Source organism: Pyrgilauda ruficollis, unplaced genomic scaffold (assembly GCF_017590135.1).
Source record: "Pyrgilauda ruficollis isolate IOZ18807 unplaced genomic scaffold, ASM1759013v1 scaffold25, whole genome shotgun sequence".
Classification (NCBI taxonomy): Eukaryota; Metazoa; Chordata; class Aves; order Passeriformes; family Passeridae; genus Pyrgilauda; species Pyrgilauda ruficollis.
Window position 1 is genome coordinate 4387582 of NW_024523822.1, and position 16148 is coordinate 4403729.

Sequence of the window (16148 nt, forward strand, 5' to 3'; positions counted from 1 at the left end):
AGTGATGCCCTCTGTATGAACTACAAATCACTTTGGCCAAACTTGAAATATTTATGAAATTCTACATAATTGATGATTTTACAAGGGTTTGATAGCTTGTATGTAAAGTCTCTGGAGATCTTGGTACATTTCAAATGTGTTTTGCTTGCTCACATCCAGACTCAAGTATTATTTTCAATCGTTTTTATTGAAAATATTTTTTTTTTCCACTGGTGATTGTCATTTCTGTTTCATTATATTCTAGGCGGTGTTCACTGATTTGGAGATTCTTGCAGCAATTTTTGCCAGTGCAATACATGACGTAGATCATCCTGGGGTTTCAAACCAATTTCTTATCAACACAAGTAAGTTTGATGTTTAGTGGTTTTCTCAAGACTTTGCTGTGAGGTCTGCACATAGCACCTGAAAAATACCACCAGTTCATTCTTTGTTTGCTTCTACCTCTAACTTTTCTCAGTAAATAGATAGAGGTTTATATTTTAAACCTGATATTACTTTGCCTTTTTTCTAACTTTAGAAATGATTTACATAGTACACTCTTGCAAGAATTACTAAGGTATGAGCTATAAACTGGCATTGTTTCAATATATTGCATGTTTTATCTCCTGGAAATATAGTTGATTTACATTAAATAGTTCAATTTTTAGGAAGAGAATGAAGGAAGATTAAAAAAAAAGAAAAGCAAGACAAGAATTTATGTGTTTATATTAGAAACATATGATGTGACTAAGGAGAGAAATTCAGAAATCAGAAAAGCAAGTTTCTTTTTAGCAAACAGACACTCAGAACAATCTCTGCCTGGATCCTGTACTTGGCTTTTGATCTCTCATGCTTTGTAGACTGAATTTCCTCACCCGGTTTCTGCAGCTATAATAAATATGTTTGGTTTTTTCTGACCCCAATGTTATCTCCAAATTTGAAACCCAGTGTACTTCTGCATTCCTCAAGGCAGTTGTTGGCAGCCTTGCTGAACCTCTATCCCCTCAGTCATCTACTGAAAGAAAAACACTGTTAACTTTATTGAACCTGATCATGACATATTTACTCAATAGTTTGTTGCCCCAGTGGCAACTTGCTTGGATTTTGCTGCCTTCTGTCACTATTATTGCCCTTTGAAGGTCAGTACCAGTTCCATCATACTATGTTAATTCTTCTGCTCTCTGACAACTTCTTTTATGACCCAGAAGTGCAAAGTTTAAAAAATACTAATAATCCAAGCACAAAAGAAGAAAAAGCAACAGAAATGGAAACATGCAAGGGTTGTGTATTTGACCCATCTGGTTGCACGTTTATGGATACTGTCACTTCTGCACATGGGCAGAATCTATTTCACAGGTATTAAAATAGAATGACCCCAAATCAACAGTAGAGTTGGAAGAAGGGAGCTCCTCTTCTGACTCATTGTTGTTGTGTATTCAAATAAGACATGCACTTCAGTTTAGCCTGCACCTAGTTTTGTTTGTCTCAATGGCCTAAGGGCCATCCTATAATTAAATTGAATTTGATGACTCATCCTCATGAAAGAGGATTAAGATTGACTCTGGATTTTTTGTGCTTTACTGGAGACCAGTACAGTTCAGCAGTGCAGGCAGAGAGTGAATCAAGCTTTGTGCCAAAACCAAAGAATTCTTAATTGAATCTTAAGAGTGGGCGCATGTAAGTAAAGCTTTTTCATTGCTTGTTGAGTCAGAAACTGAGTACCAGGTTATACTGGTGGCTCCAGGGTTCTGTGAGGAAACCAATTAATTGTTTAGGTTTAAGAGTGTTGACTTAGTTGAAGGGATGAGTAGTGGTGCTTTACTTCTAGTTAGACAGATTGAAATTCAGCTAGTGTAGGAGTCATACTCATGCTGATAATTACCCGCTTAAAAAATACATCTTGTTTCTCTTAATTCAGCTTTTGATAAAGGAGGCTTATGTGTCAGTCAAGTAAAAACACTAATTGAAGCTTTCAGCTGTTGCAAGGCTGAAAGAAACAAAGAGATTTTGTTTATTTTAAATTGTTCTGTGTACAAGGAAGAAACTGCAGGGACAGAGACAGAAAAAGATCTGTCTAATGTTGACTTCTCAAATCCAAAATTTTTAACCTTTAGAAGATAATTCGCTTCCATCTAATCTTGTTTCACCAGTGAACCAAACAATGTATTAAGATTTCACTAAATATAAGAATGCATTTAAAAAAAACATGATAGACTTAGTTACTTAAAGTGTGTACATATTTCCCATATTTTCTTTTTTTTATAGTCAGTCTTATGACTTTTCTATTATTTTCCTATATAAAGTCTATCACAGAGTTATTGACTAAATGAATCCCTCTTGAATGTTATTAAATAACAAACAAATATGAAGTACCTTAGCATCAGATGAGATGTTTATTTTATCACTGTAACTCTGTCCTTCCAGAAAAATATTCTTGAATCTTACAATGTCTTACAGAGGTTACCAAGGGGGAACTTTCTTCCATTTTTATATCCATTTTGAAGTTGAGTGCATTTTAGCTGTGTCTGTAGCTCTAGCTCTTCCAAAGTATTTTGGCAATGTGGAGTGTTTTGCAGTTGCAGCAAACCAGAAGGCTGTTTGAAAGGAAAATAAACTAGTGCGTTATTTCTGCATGAGAAAAACAAGTATGCAAGCTTTGTATGTGTTCTGTGAAAGACAAAGATCATTTTACAAACTTGCTTTCTTTCTGCTTTTGCTATTATGGTTTTGCTGTCTTTGGGATAAGGAAAGGCAGAGGAAGACTTTCCTGATTCAACAGATCGATTTATTCAAGACAGGAGAGGAAGACAGCAGGAGAATAGATAATGAGGTTAATGAAATCTGAAGATCAAAGCTTTTAGAGACCTCCCATTGAACCAGAGGCATTTTAAAATATAGCTGGTGTAAAAGAAAAAAAGAGGACTGAGAGTGGAATAGACTGATGTATGTTTAGACTTAGGCTAGAACAGCTGCAATAAACAGAAGATATTATAGCACAGAAGTATGATCGCAAAAAAATTAATTGAGTTTTTTATGATAGATTTATTTACAAGCTGTATCTTAAAGCATAAGCAAGCTGACTGTGCAGTATTCCTGGATTAGAGCTAAAGCTGTGCAGACAGTTTCATAACTGCTTTGATTTTTCAGAGCTGTCTGTTCAGCAGGTCTAAGCTGACCTTACATGTGTGCCTTAGCACAGGCATGGCTGGGAAGTGTGTGTTATTCTCACAGTCATATGGGTGACTGAGGTAAGAATAATTCCGTTGGTGAAGACACTATTACAGACAGCATCAGGGACTCACCATGCCCAAACACAAGGCAGCATTCAAAGCCATTGCCTGCAGTTTCACACCACATGACATTACATGGAAAAGACAAGCATAGCTGTTACCATCCTACCAGCCTTCAGTTGTCATGGACTAACGACTGTAAGGCTAGTTCACTAGGCATCTTAGCATCTTAGATAACTGCAGAAAGACATGATTTGAAAATCAAGAAGCTTGTGCTCTGCAACAGACCTGCAGAAAAGCCTCAGCCTCAGCTGTGTATTCCAAGGTCAAAGTGCTGGGAAGCTGAAACTTGACTAGCAGTAGAATTTTAGGTGTTGTGACGAAGAGAGGCATGAGAAGATATCAGTGTGTTTTAGCTGAGGTGTGTTTATGCATATATTATGCATATAATATTTTCTAAGTTACCTCTTGCAGATTTTAAAATTTATTCTAAAAATTACCTTTCTTATATTTTTTCTAACTTGCCACTCCAGACACGTGTTCCTGCATCATTGCAAAGCGTTTTCTTTGTTTTGCTCAACTTTGGCTTGACCTAGTAAGTTACTCAGTGAACAATTCTGTAACTTTCAGGGCTGCTTCTAATGTTCTAAAAGTTTATCAGTAAATCTAACAAGATTTACTACATGTAATGCATGTAATGAATTTGAAAAAGATCTTAAGGGATTTGGTAAAAGCACAGGCTTTAGTAACGTTCTGCCCTGCAATTGTTATTGCAGATTCTGAACTCGCCTTGATGTACAATGACTCATCAGTACTGGAGAATCATCACTTGGCTGTGGGTTTCAAGCTGCTGCAGGAAGAAAATTGTGACATTTTCCAGAATTTGACCAAAAAACAGAGACAGTCGTTGAGGAAAATGGTCATTGACATTGTGAGTTTTAAGACTTGGTCTTCCATAGAGCTAGGCCATTGAGTAATAAAGCACGGAAGCATTTTATGATAAATGACATGTCATCAGGCCCGTGAACAATAAAGTGAAAGTTTGAAGTTTTGTCATATCTTAGCCAAATACAAATAGTGGGTCCTTTTAAGTTTCACTCAGTTTCTGTGCATTTCTGGAAGGCATACTTTTCTGTTTCAAGCTGGTTTTGTACTGACATGACGCTATTCTACCATTACAGGCAGAAATTTGCTACTGAATTAATAATGAATTTGGGCTGATCAGTTCATTCTGAGCAATGTTGAACAATGATTCTTAAAAAAAATAATATGAGGACCTACTGTTATGAACATACAGGACTCTTACTTGTATCATGTATTCAGACATAGAAGCTGAATTCCTTCCAAAAAATGTTGATTTATATGTTCAATTTATATGTTTCTAAAAATTCCAGTAGAATAATTTACATAGTGTTCTTTTTTTTGGTTTTTTTCTAGGTACTTGCAACAGATATGTCTAAGCACATGAATCTACTGGCTGATTTAAAAACTATGGTTGAAACTAAAAAAGTGACCAGTTCTGGTGTCCTGCTTCTTGATAACTATTCAGACAGGATTCAAGTAAGGAAATGCATCTGAAAATGTTCACTTGTATTACACACTTAATAACATTGTCTTCCCCATTCTCCAGCATGGATTAGAGCTGTCTCTTTCACACCATGATTCGCTGCTTCCCTCTGTTTCCTCTGTGGTCTAATGACATGGTTTAAGTGATTCTCTGGGAGACTAATGAAGTGCTAGGGTAGTTCAGGACTAAATGAGGCTTTGGCCTTCCCTTCAAATTATCAAAAAGTGATTCTTTTTCTCACAAGGGTTTTGTGACCTTTATAGTGGCAGAAGCCAGGTAATTCATGGCTGTTACTGCAAGTGTGAAAATCACGCAAGCACCTAATTTTTGGCTGTTTAGAATAAATTTTGCATTATGTGTATCTTCAAGATTTTGTTTTACAGTCACCAGAAATGTAAATACAAAAGGAGCTGCTTGTCTTCAGTGCAATAACACCACAGGTGTTCAATGTATTCTAGGTTCTTCAGAATATGGTGCACTGTGCAGATCTGAGCAACCCTACCAAGCCACTCCATCTCTACCGCCAATGGACAGATAGAATAATGGAGGAATTTTTCCGTCAGGGAGACCGAGAACGAGAGAGGGGAATGGAGATAAGTCCCATGTGTGATAAGCACAACGCATCTGTAGAAAAATCACAGGTAATGGATTTTATAAGGCAGTTAAACCTTTTAGAAGAAAAGGATGCTACATAGTCATGTTTTGAGCAATTTCTGAATGCACTTTTTACTTTTCTTCCTCTAAGCTAATTAATTCAGCCCCTCAGTAGTAAGTGAGGCAAATTGAGACTTTTACTGTGAAAACGTAGAGCGTGGCAGTATGTTTGCTGAAGGAATTCCATCACTGTCCTGACCTGAAAAGCAGCATACGTGCCAAAAGAGATAATTGTACAGCTGACTGGGGTTTCCTTCAATAATGTAGTTAAATATAAAGCAGGTATTTAGCTCACTAGATGCAGTGGAGTTGTTTGAAATGTGCAGTTCACTTGAAAACAAATCCTTTCCGTGCTGTTATCCAATATCCTGAATCAGACTTCTGAAAAGTAAAAGACCTTATCTGTTATATAAATTAGTATGGTTTCCTTTCAGCCACCTCTAAGGGCAATGTATCTTGTCTCTCTTCCTAGCATTATATTTCTCATGCTTTGCATGACTTATTCATTTCTCTGTGAGTAATCATATTCTTGCATTATTTGAAATAGGTGGGTTTTATAGACTACATTGTTCATCCTTTGTGGGAGACATGGGCAGATCTTGTTCACCCGGATGCCCAGGATATCTTAGATACACTGGAGGACAATCGAGAATGGTACCAGAGCACAATCCCTAGAAGTCCCTCTCCTGCTCCTGAAGAAAAGGAAGAGGGAAAGCAGGGTCAAACTGAAAAATTCCAGTTTGAATTAACGCTGGAGGAAGACGGTGAATCAGACACTGAAAAGGACAGTGGAAGTCAAGTAGAAGAAGACACCAGCTTCAGTGACTCCAAGACTCTTTGCACCCAGGATTCAGAATCCACTGAAATTCCTCTTGATGAGCAAGTAGGGGAAGAAGTGGAAGAGGAGGAGAACCAAACAGCAGAGCCTTGTATGGTAGAAGAACATTCTCCTGACACATAACAATGAAAACGCAGTCTCTTTCTCTCTTGCTCACTCCCTTTCTTTTTCCTCTCTCTCTCTTTTTTTTTTCTTTTTTTTTTTTTAAAGGTAGGCAATGATTTCCAAAGTATATGTCACATACCACAACCATGGTCAGAATTTGGTGTTATCTGCCAGAATGATTGTTGATCAAAACTGAAGTTGATGATTCAGTTTGGCACTCAGGAATATTGCAAACAGAATTTTCACCTCCATGCCATCAGAAAGCAGGGGGAGAACATCCATAAATTACATTTTAATAAGGTCCCTATTTGGCAGATTCCATTAAATAAAGCCAATGCTTTCAGAGGAGTACCACCTGCCAAACGAATGTTGGTGTGCTTTGATAGTTTTTGAATTCATTGTATTGTATTGTAAGACAGTGGATAACGTTCATCTGTAGAGGAAACAGACAGAAAAAACATTGAGGTTCCTACTGGAAAACAAATTCACAAAAATGATGGGACACAAATGGATTCTGTTACCAACATGAAGATAAGCTGTGAAAATTACATAATTTTCTAATTTCTAATCTTCTGAGACATGACTGAAAAAAATGTGACCCAGTGGGTTGCACTAACCTCTCCATTTTGTATAATATGTGAAAGAGAGATCTTTTCTAGAGCTCACTTTTATTAAATATACCAAGGTATTATATTTAAAAAAAAAATCCCACTTTCATCTGCCACTGTTGTATTTTTTTTCTCCAAAGAGTAACTTACAAGTTTTCAGTACAAATCTGTACTACACTGGATAATACTTGTAGGGCTTTTTCTTTAATTCTTTTTTTTTTTTTTTTTTTTTGCCCCTTAAAATTGCTTGGTAATTTTTGGGCACCTTAGAATGTCATGGTAATATTGAGCTATAAATGTCTATTATTTTATATATTAGTGAGTTCCATGAGTATTCTTTGTGTTACATTAATTTTTTCAGTGGGATAGCTTTTTTTGTTTATTTGTTTTTCCATCACAATTTTCCCAGATATGTTAGTGGACTTATACAGTGCTTTTGCCCTCATAGTAGCCTGATCCTGCCAACTCTGTCTTACTACAAGAAGTGGTCCTGGTGATACCAGGTGGGACCACTAACATTAGGATTTACAGGACCAGAGCCTGTGAAAAGAGTAATGAATTGTCATCAGTACAAAAGCACCTCTTTTGCTATTCTAATCAATTTTGTTCCTCTGAAACATGGTTTTTCAGACTGCTTTTTTTCTGGGAGCTATAGACTGCTAAACCAGAACAGACTAATACAATGTATGGAATATTTGTTCTGGTGCAAAAAATCATTAGTGTAATATTTCCAATTTATGACTCCCAGTAACTTCTAATCTGGGTAGCTATCTAGTTAAAGCATTTGCTAATCTGAGAGGTGTACAACATAAAAGTGATGATTAGTGTTATTTTTTCATGTCTTTCTTGCTAGAAGAGCCGGCCAGTCTTGTCTTTTTATATTATTGTGTAAGCAAGCAGTGCATCATCAGAGTTGTAGTTTTCTCCATATTCTTTCAATCTTGTATCTCTTCATCCTTTATGCAGTTTGTGCTAAGGGAATCCTACCTTCCAGTTTCATTGGTACTGAAAGCTTCCGTAACTTGGAAAGCTAAAGGGAGGTAGGAGTTCATCTTTGTCATTTTTCAGTCTTGATGTTTGGTCACATGGAAGAAGAGATTTTATTTCCTCCACTTTACTCTTCATTAGAATTGTAGTTTTGAGTGTGGAAGATGGGAAATAGTTGCCTAGGGAGGCTAACAGACTCCTACACTGCAAAATTCAGTTAAAATGACAATATCAAGATAATTTCTTAACAAAAGGTGATAGCAGCAGCCATTATTTTCCCTTTGGATTCTTTTTGTAGCAAATTTGCAGATATGAATGCAGGTACTTTTAAATTACCAGAGATCTACAATAACAACCTGTTTTTAAATTGGCTAATAGTTCAACTTTTAAATAAATTTTGCGTTCTTCTACATCCAGGTCATAATTTTCTTTACCATTAGCCCTTACAGGGCTTTAGCACAGAAGATGCAGAAGGAGTAAAAGAATGAAGATAACTACTGAGGTTTTTTGTGTTTCGACTTTTTTTTTTTCAATTCCTTTTTTTTTTTTTTCATTATTTCTTGCTGAATCTGATCCATCTAAAAGTCATTTCAGCCCCCAAGAGTGCCTGGAACCTCAGTAGTGGAAAAGCAATATAAATTCCAGAAGAACCAGTAGGACCTGGAAGGTTTTGTTTCTGCACTAATTGAAAGTAAATGAACATAAAACCATATTGTGAGATATACACCTGTACATGTGGACAATCAAATCATAGAAAATTATACCATTTCTTAGAGTTGGGGATATAATGCACTGTACAATCTTTTTTTTCCTCTTTTGCCAAAGTGTGTTTTAGCATTGTACACTGCTTTAAAACAATACAATTTACAAGTGGCTTTACGTGTTGTGAATATTTTTGCCATAAAAAATGCAGTGAGTGGATATTGAGTGGGAGGAAAAAAGAAGAATCACCTAGTTTATAACTGTACACTTTAGCTTGCAAGTTGCTGTATTCAGTAATGCTGTATTTAAATTCTTAAATTGTTTTGTGTCATTAAAAAAGGATAATGAAAGAATATAGATAGAACAAATAGCATTCAGAAGTTTAAAACTTGAATGAAATGGATTTTATAGAAAGCTTTGACAGCTCTTTTCAAATGTGTTATTTATTTTTTGTGCCATGCATTTTTCTCACCAAATGACCTTACCTGTAATACAGTCTTGTTTGTCTCTGTTTACAACCATGTATTTATTGTAATGTACATACTGTAATGTTAATTGTAAATTATCAGTTCTTATTATAACATCATCCTTGTCAGGATGGTGTTGCTGTATCTGGAAACTCTTGGTGAGAGAATGACTATTGTGTATACATATTCCTTGTACATTTCTTCTCCTGTAATATATTCAGTGTCACCACAGAGCTCGTTTATGGAAGATTCAAGAAAAGTATAAAATACATAAAGATATATCGATTTAAAAAGCTGCAGGTCTTTGGTCCCAGGGCTGTGCCTTAACTTTAAACAATATTTTCTTGTTTAGCTGCATTTGAAAGTAAGGTAGCCTTGGGGCTGGGGCTGGGCATTTCTACCACATTTTTAGTTGCTAACTGATGGGGGATACTCTTACGAGCTAATATGTGTAATACTACAATAAATTTTCATTCTTGACCCTGCTGGAAGTTCAAGCTTTTGCAGACTTCTGGTAATGTAATTGTATTGTCTCTGAATATCTTTTTACAGCCTGTAATTGGGGATTATTGCAGCCATTTTTTGTTCCTAAAAAAGATAAATAATTGATGCTGCATTTCAGTGCTGAAATGCACTGAAACAGCTTTGGAAAGCATCTCTAATAAACATTTGATTTTAATGCATATTGTGAAATGGAATGATCAGAATTAAGAGGGTGTAACTCATACACTTTTACAATGTAATGTCTCTTCTTTAGTAGCACAAATGATCACTGTATAAGCAGAATCCATAGTAGGATATACAACTTCAGTCTTGGAAATGCTTTCCAATATTAGTGTTACAAGTAGCCAAAGTTTATTTTATATAGGTGTAGCTAAAGCTTTGTGCAGGTGTGTGTAGCATAGTGCACTAGCTCTCCAGAAGAGCAGTAAACTGTTAGATGTTTTAATAACACTACTACTAGGTTTGCAGGTTGGACTGAGCAACTCTTGCTGTTTGACTTGTCACATTGCTCCAGATAACCTGGAGCTGGTATCATTGAATTTGACAGAGTGAGGTAAAAACCTCTTCTCCATTCCAGTGATGCCCAGCCCTTGTAACTTGCGACTTATTCATGAAAGGAGAGATTCTTTTCCAAGAAAAAACAGAATCTCCTTTTTGACACAAACTGTAGATTTTAGCAGCCCTGGCCCAAAGGAATTCGAATGCTTTTGTTTTATATGGTCTAAAAGGGACACTACAACAACAGAAATCCAGAACAATTTCTTGTTACTGTTTTAATTCGGTATTTTCTTTGGGGATGTCTTGAGAGTGGCAACTTGTGTGAACATTGCACATGGCTATTCTTTCACTGGTTTCTTAGCCTCTCTTACAGCCTATGGGTTAGTACTGTACATCAATACCTTCATATGAAATTTTATATGCAATGGAAATAAAAGCATGTGTTGATTCTGCCTAGTTACAGCATTTGATTTTTTTTTTGAAAGTTAACTTTTTTACATGCATCCCATAGTTTTGACAGCTTAAGAAAAAACACATTTCCAGAATAATTTGATTACCACCATTTTGTCAGAATAGTGTTTTGCATAAATAATAGAAAATAAATATGAGCAAATCAGAAAAGTCAATCAAATATGGTATTTTTTAAGAAGCCTAATCCACAAAGGTATGACTTATAGTTATATTAGAAAGGCATACACTCTTGGTTGTCAGAAAATTTTACCACTTCAATGGCTTTAAAGAAACTAGATGTCTACAGGTTGTCTAGAGGAGCAATATACTGGATTACCACAAAGAAACATAACCAAAACAAAACAAACTAAAAAAAAAGAAAATGTACCACAGTTAAACATTGTCACAATCTCTGTTCCAAATGGATGATAAAAAGAAATTGCTCTTAAAAATAAAATTCATAAATTATAGTGTTTTCTTGAGTAAGAAATATGGTTTTTATGTGAGTCCAAATCTTAAAGTGGTTTTCAGGCACCTTTTAGGTGTCTGGCTTTCAGGTTCAGTGTGGCATTTTGTATGACTCTTTGCTTAACTGAAAATAGTTCATGGTTAAATTAAAAAAAAAACAAATCTATGTTCATTTTTTTCTTTAAGTCTCTTAGGTCCTTCTTCAGGTTTAGCAATTTGTTTGCAAGGAGAATGAATTCTTAGTACTTTTTCATTCACACCTTTGTGTCAGAAAATGCTGGTAAGTTCGGTGTGGGGAAGATGAAGGATGCTGCAGTGGGTGGATAAATTAGATAGTGTCTGTTACTCCTGTCAGGCTCCTTCTTGCATGTTTCCAGCAGCCCTAATAAGAAAATAGCTTGCATACATCATGGCTATTATTATAAGGGAGAAGGAGTCCCAAATTATTGTTGACAGTACTAAAACCTTTTCAGTAAGCAGATCAGGTACCACAGACAGGCGTAATCCTGAAGCTGGCAGCAGTAACTCATAGCTTCCTTCTACATCCTCTTGCATTACTTTGTCAGTCTCTGCCCATGGAAATAATTAATCAGAATAGAGAAGTTTCAGAGCAAAACCAAAATGTATCCCGTGTTTCAGTGCAAACAGCTGCTGCTGTAGCAGTTCAATGTATTTATGAACAAATGACTCTTCTATTTCCTAATGAGACAAATAGTCTGAATAGCTGCAGCTTTGTTTGCTTAATCTCTCTTCAGTGTGGAAAATGAAAGTCACAGCTACTAGCACACGTAGTGTTTACTGGAATGATCAGTACAATTTCTCTCCAGCTGTGATTAATTTTGCTTAGGTTTTTCCAGGAAAATGAAATAGAAAAAAGTTCAAAGATGTTTTAAAAGCCTTAGTTAGTTCAATTTCGTTTTGTCTGAAGAATAAAGAAAATCTCTAGCTTCCTCCTGTCAAACTGGTTGAGAAATCTGCAAAAGTAATAAAGGGGGATAGAAAGTCCAAACAGATATCAGAGTAACAAACTGGGAGCAAAACCTGAGCAGGGAGAAATACTCTCCAACTAAAATAATCTCATCTCATCAAAGATATCCCATAGTTTGAATAAGGACATTAGGAAAACTGAGTTTGAGTTTGATTTTTGTCTCAGTTCCTTGGGTACAAAGCTATATTTTTTTGCCTTTTTGCAAAGAAAATATTTTGAGTTCTTTGAAGTTACTGGTAAAAACTGTTTATGCAATTAAGATATATATATAAAAATCTAAAAATTGTTCAATACAATGCAGAGTTAATCTCAGCTTTAAAGACTAAAAATGTGGGATGACTGTCTCAGATAAACAAGCCCTTAGCGTGGGAGATATCACACCTCAGTAAACAGCCCTTAGTGAAAGCAAGAGGGAGAAGACATGGGACTCCAGACAGTGTTAATTAACTAGTGCTGATGAGCTGGGAAGACAGCAAAATACTGAGATCAAAAACTAATCAATCATGTTACCTCCACTCTTATCTCCATCCTTCTCTAACATCCATTGAGTTCAGATGCCTACAATATCAGCATTTCTATTATGCAGCAGAGACCATTTTTTGTTTATCTGAAGAAGTCTGGAAAACAAAATAGAGGTTTTGCAGCATGTAGTAGTCAAACTACAGAGGCATACTTTGTACATGTGCTGGACTTGGCTTGCAGCAAATGCCTGTAAGCCATCATTGCATGGGGCTAGGCAGAGACAGTTGAAGTTAGCTTAAAATCCTCACAACTTCTGAGAATCCAGAAAACTAATAGCCAAATCTCTTAAAACTTAACTTAAATTCATTATTTTACCATGTGCTGGTTTTGTCAGGGGTAGAGTTAATTGTCTTCACAGGGGCTGTGTTTTAGATTTGTGCTGAACGCAGGGCTGACAATACAGAGATTTTTTTGTTATTGCTGAGCAGAGCTCACACAGAGCCAAGGCCTTTTCTGCTTCTCCTACTGCCCTGGTGGTGAGGGGACTGGGGGTGCCTGGGAGGCTGGGAGGGGACACAGCCAGGACAGGTGACCCCAGGGATATTCCAGACCATGTGACATCACGCCCACAATATAAAGTGGGGGAAGAAGGAGGAAGGGGGGCATTTGGAGTGAGGAGTTTGTCTTCCCAAGTCACCATTGTGTATGATTAAGCCTTGCTCTCCTGGAGATGGCTGAACTCCTGCCTGCCCATGACAAACAGTGAATTCATTCTCTTTTTTTCTTTGCTCGCGTGCACAGCTTTTGCTTTCCCTATTAAACTGTCTATACCTCAGCCCATGAGTTCTCCAGCTTCTACCCTTCTGATTCCCTCCCAGCCCCATATGTGGGGAAGCAGCTTGTAGAGCTTGATTGATGGCTGGGGTTAAACAAAGACAAGATCTCACTGAAACCTATCAAAAGTGGTCTGTCTGGCGTTGCCTTGAAGTATGAAAGATTATGAAACCCAGGGAAACACACAAGTGAAGAGAGAGAGGGAGGAAATTTTTTAAGGAAATGTGTGGGGATAAAAGGACAAAAAAAAATGTTTGCATAAGAGATTATTGCAATCTGGCTCAGGGTTTTGACATTTCTTAGCACGGGTGCAACCTCCAACTGTATTCTCTGAAGTTCTCTTGTGCAGTAGGCATACAGGCCTTCACACTGAGAAGCAATGGACAGGTTGGTGAAGTGAGAGCAGGGAGAAACATGAGGAAAGCAAGAAAAAAAACACTCAAGGAGTGGCTCAACCGCAGCCACTGCTGCTCTGGGGAAGATAGAGGAGCAACAACCAAAGTCACAACAACACACCAAGAAGTCACAACCAAAACCCATCACTGTGAGCTGTGTCTGTTACACACTGATGTTCTGGGCTGCACAGTTGCTCCTTGCCCATGTAGTTGTGCAGCCAGAGTCATGGCTCAGCGCTCATTGCCCAGTGCGGCACGCAGGCTGCAGCGCCAGCTGCTCTGAAGTCATTAGAGAGCTGGATATCCCTGAAAACTGCCAGTGCCCTGAGGCTGACATACACCCCAAAACGCTCACAGTGCTGTCAAGTGCTGCTGTCCCAGAGAGAAACCTGCTGTGCTCCTGTGGGTTGCCATGGAGTATCGCTGCCCCCCTCGCTTGGGGCCAGCCAGCAGTAGCTGGCACACTCTGTAGATTTCAAAGGCCTTTAAATCTTCTTTTCCCAAACGGGAGTGGAGTGCTACACCATTTGGAGTCTCTGATCAGCAACACTCAAGAGCACAGCAAAGTCAGGGCAGATGTGAGACACAGACAGTGTCCCCAGCAGGGACACAGGACACGGGCTGTCTCCTAGCACCCTCCTCCACAGTCAGTAATTAGTAATAATGAACACCATTGGTATTCAATTTATTCATTATTCTGTCCAAGCTGAAAAAGCCTTCAGCAGCATGACTTCTAACTGAACTAGAATTGGTTTGGTGTATTTTCTCTGCAAGTAAGTAAAATAACTCTCAAGTTCATGCTTCATTAGAAATGTTTGACATCATTTCCATTTTTTCCTCCCCAGAATTCCCTCCATAAATATGAATACCTTCTGGGGCTTCTCCCAGGCCTACTGCTGTCTGGAGAAACTAGTGGAGACTCCCTTTAAAAATATGCTGTTGCAGAACCATTCAGCCTTTGTGTCTGAGTAAGTTGGCAACAAGACTCAGACTCTCTGGTCTGCTGGGTTTGCTCTTCCACTGCTCCACCAGTCAGGAGGAGTGGAGCCCTCAAAACTGTTTCCTTGTGGGATGCCTGCAACAGCAGTCCTGGAGCTCTTCTGCTGCTGATCAGCTTGCACAAGCTGCCAGGCTGGAGAAACTGTGCATAGTGGTGCAGGATTTTTCTCTGAGAGTTTTAATGTGCTGCAGAATCCCCAGGGCTTTGTGCTTGGAGAGTGGTGGAAATCATAACCAAGAGCAATGGCACTATTTCATGGGGATGAGTAGAGGGTGGGGGGTGGCACATCAGCCAGGGTGATGTTTTGGGATGCCGGTACTATTGTTTCCCAAAACCAAACTAAAAATTTGGAGAGTCTTTTTTAGATAAATTTGAACAATTTTCTCATGTATTTCTGCAGAGTGCTGCAGATCTCCTTGTAGTTGCAGCTCTCCCTGGCATCACTACTGGTATTTATTTCCCAGGGGAGCAGACATTAGAACTTGGCTCCTTTAAGCAAAAGGTATCCTCTCAGTGGTACCCAAACTTTCCTCTGCTGCACAGGATTCAGGAGCAATGCAGATGAAATCCCAGTGACACTCAGTGACCCCACCCTTTCAATAACTACCCAACAGCAGGTAGTGCATTCCCACTGCTTTCTGGGGACACGTGGTGCCCCTGCAGGGACCCTCAATGCAGGGGTGCTGCACCCTCAATGCAGGGAGGCTGCTGGCTGTGCCACAACCCTGGGCTGTACATCCTGCTACTGTGCTGCTGCCATAGCACTGCAGAGGAGCAGCTTGGCCAGTCACTGGCCAATGCAATGGGATTTTTTTGTGCTCATGGTGGGAGGAAATCGCTGCTTTGGGCACATGCTAATATCTACACATTAATTTCAGTACAGAACAGCATGCTATTGTGAAAAATAGATCAGAAAGCCCTTTGAAGTAGACTTCCTATCCAAAACCCCATGTTGCATTTCCAGGTATCGCTATTGGACTGTTTTGTATGTGACTTGATGGTGTCATATAGAGACCACTCTGCTTCTGATAAATTGAAATTTCCTCTAGCTGGATAGAGCTTTGTAACTGATTTAGAAAGAAAAAGGGAGGGAATGGGGATTTAATTTTGGGCCCCTGGAAATCCAGCAAATCTGAAAGCATTAGCAAGGGCGGGTATGAATCATTCCTTTCTTCTTTGTGCTGCTTCAGATGAACTGCTCTTATGTTCAGCTTCATTAATAATTAATACAGCAGGGAAGCGGGGCTCAGCCGCATTATCTTCTGTCACAGCCAAGGGGCATGTCTGCAGATCCACACAGCTGCTCTAACACCAAGGCTCTGGGAAGGAGTGCTCAGTGTGTAAGAGAACAGAAATCTGTGCTTCTTACCGTAGCTATTAGTGGTAGACGACAAAAGGTGAAGGCACCATAC

At 38.3% G+C, this 16148-nt stretch overlaps 1 protein-coding gene across 6 annotated transcripts in view; it reads left to right on the forward strand.

Moving 5' to 3' along the window:
- Positions 1-7230, forward strand: part of PDE4D (phosphodiesterase 4D) — a 306758-nt gene extending 299528 nt beyond the window's left edge. For all 6 annotated transcript variants that reach the window (XM_041470893.1, XM_041470898.1, XM_041470896.1 and 3 more), the window contains 5 exons: positions 245-344; positions 3986-4140; positions 4647-4769; positions 5235-5417; positions 5978-7230. In XM_041470893.1, coding sequence (XP_041326827.1) covers positions 245-344; positions 3986-4140; positions 4647-4769; positions 5235-5417; positions 5978-6391 — 975 coding nt within the window. In that variant the 3' untranslated portion in view covers positions 6392-7230. The remainder of the gene's footprint in view (positions 1-244; positions 345-3985; positions 4141-4646; positions 4770-5234; positions 5418-5977) is intronic.
- The last annotated feature ends 8918 nt before the right edge of the window (positions 7231-16148 follow it).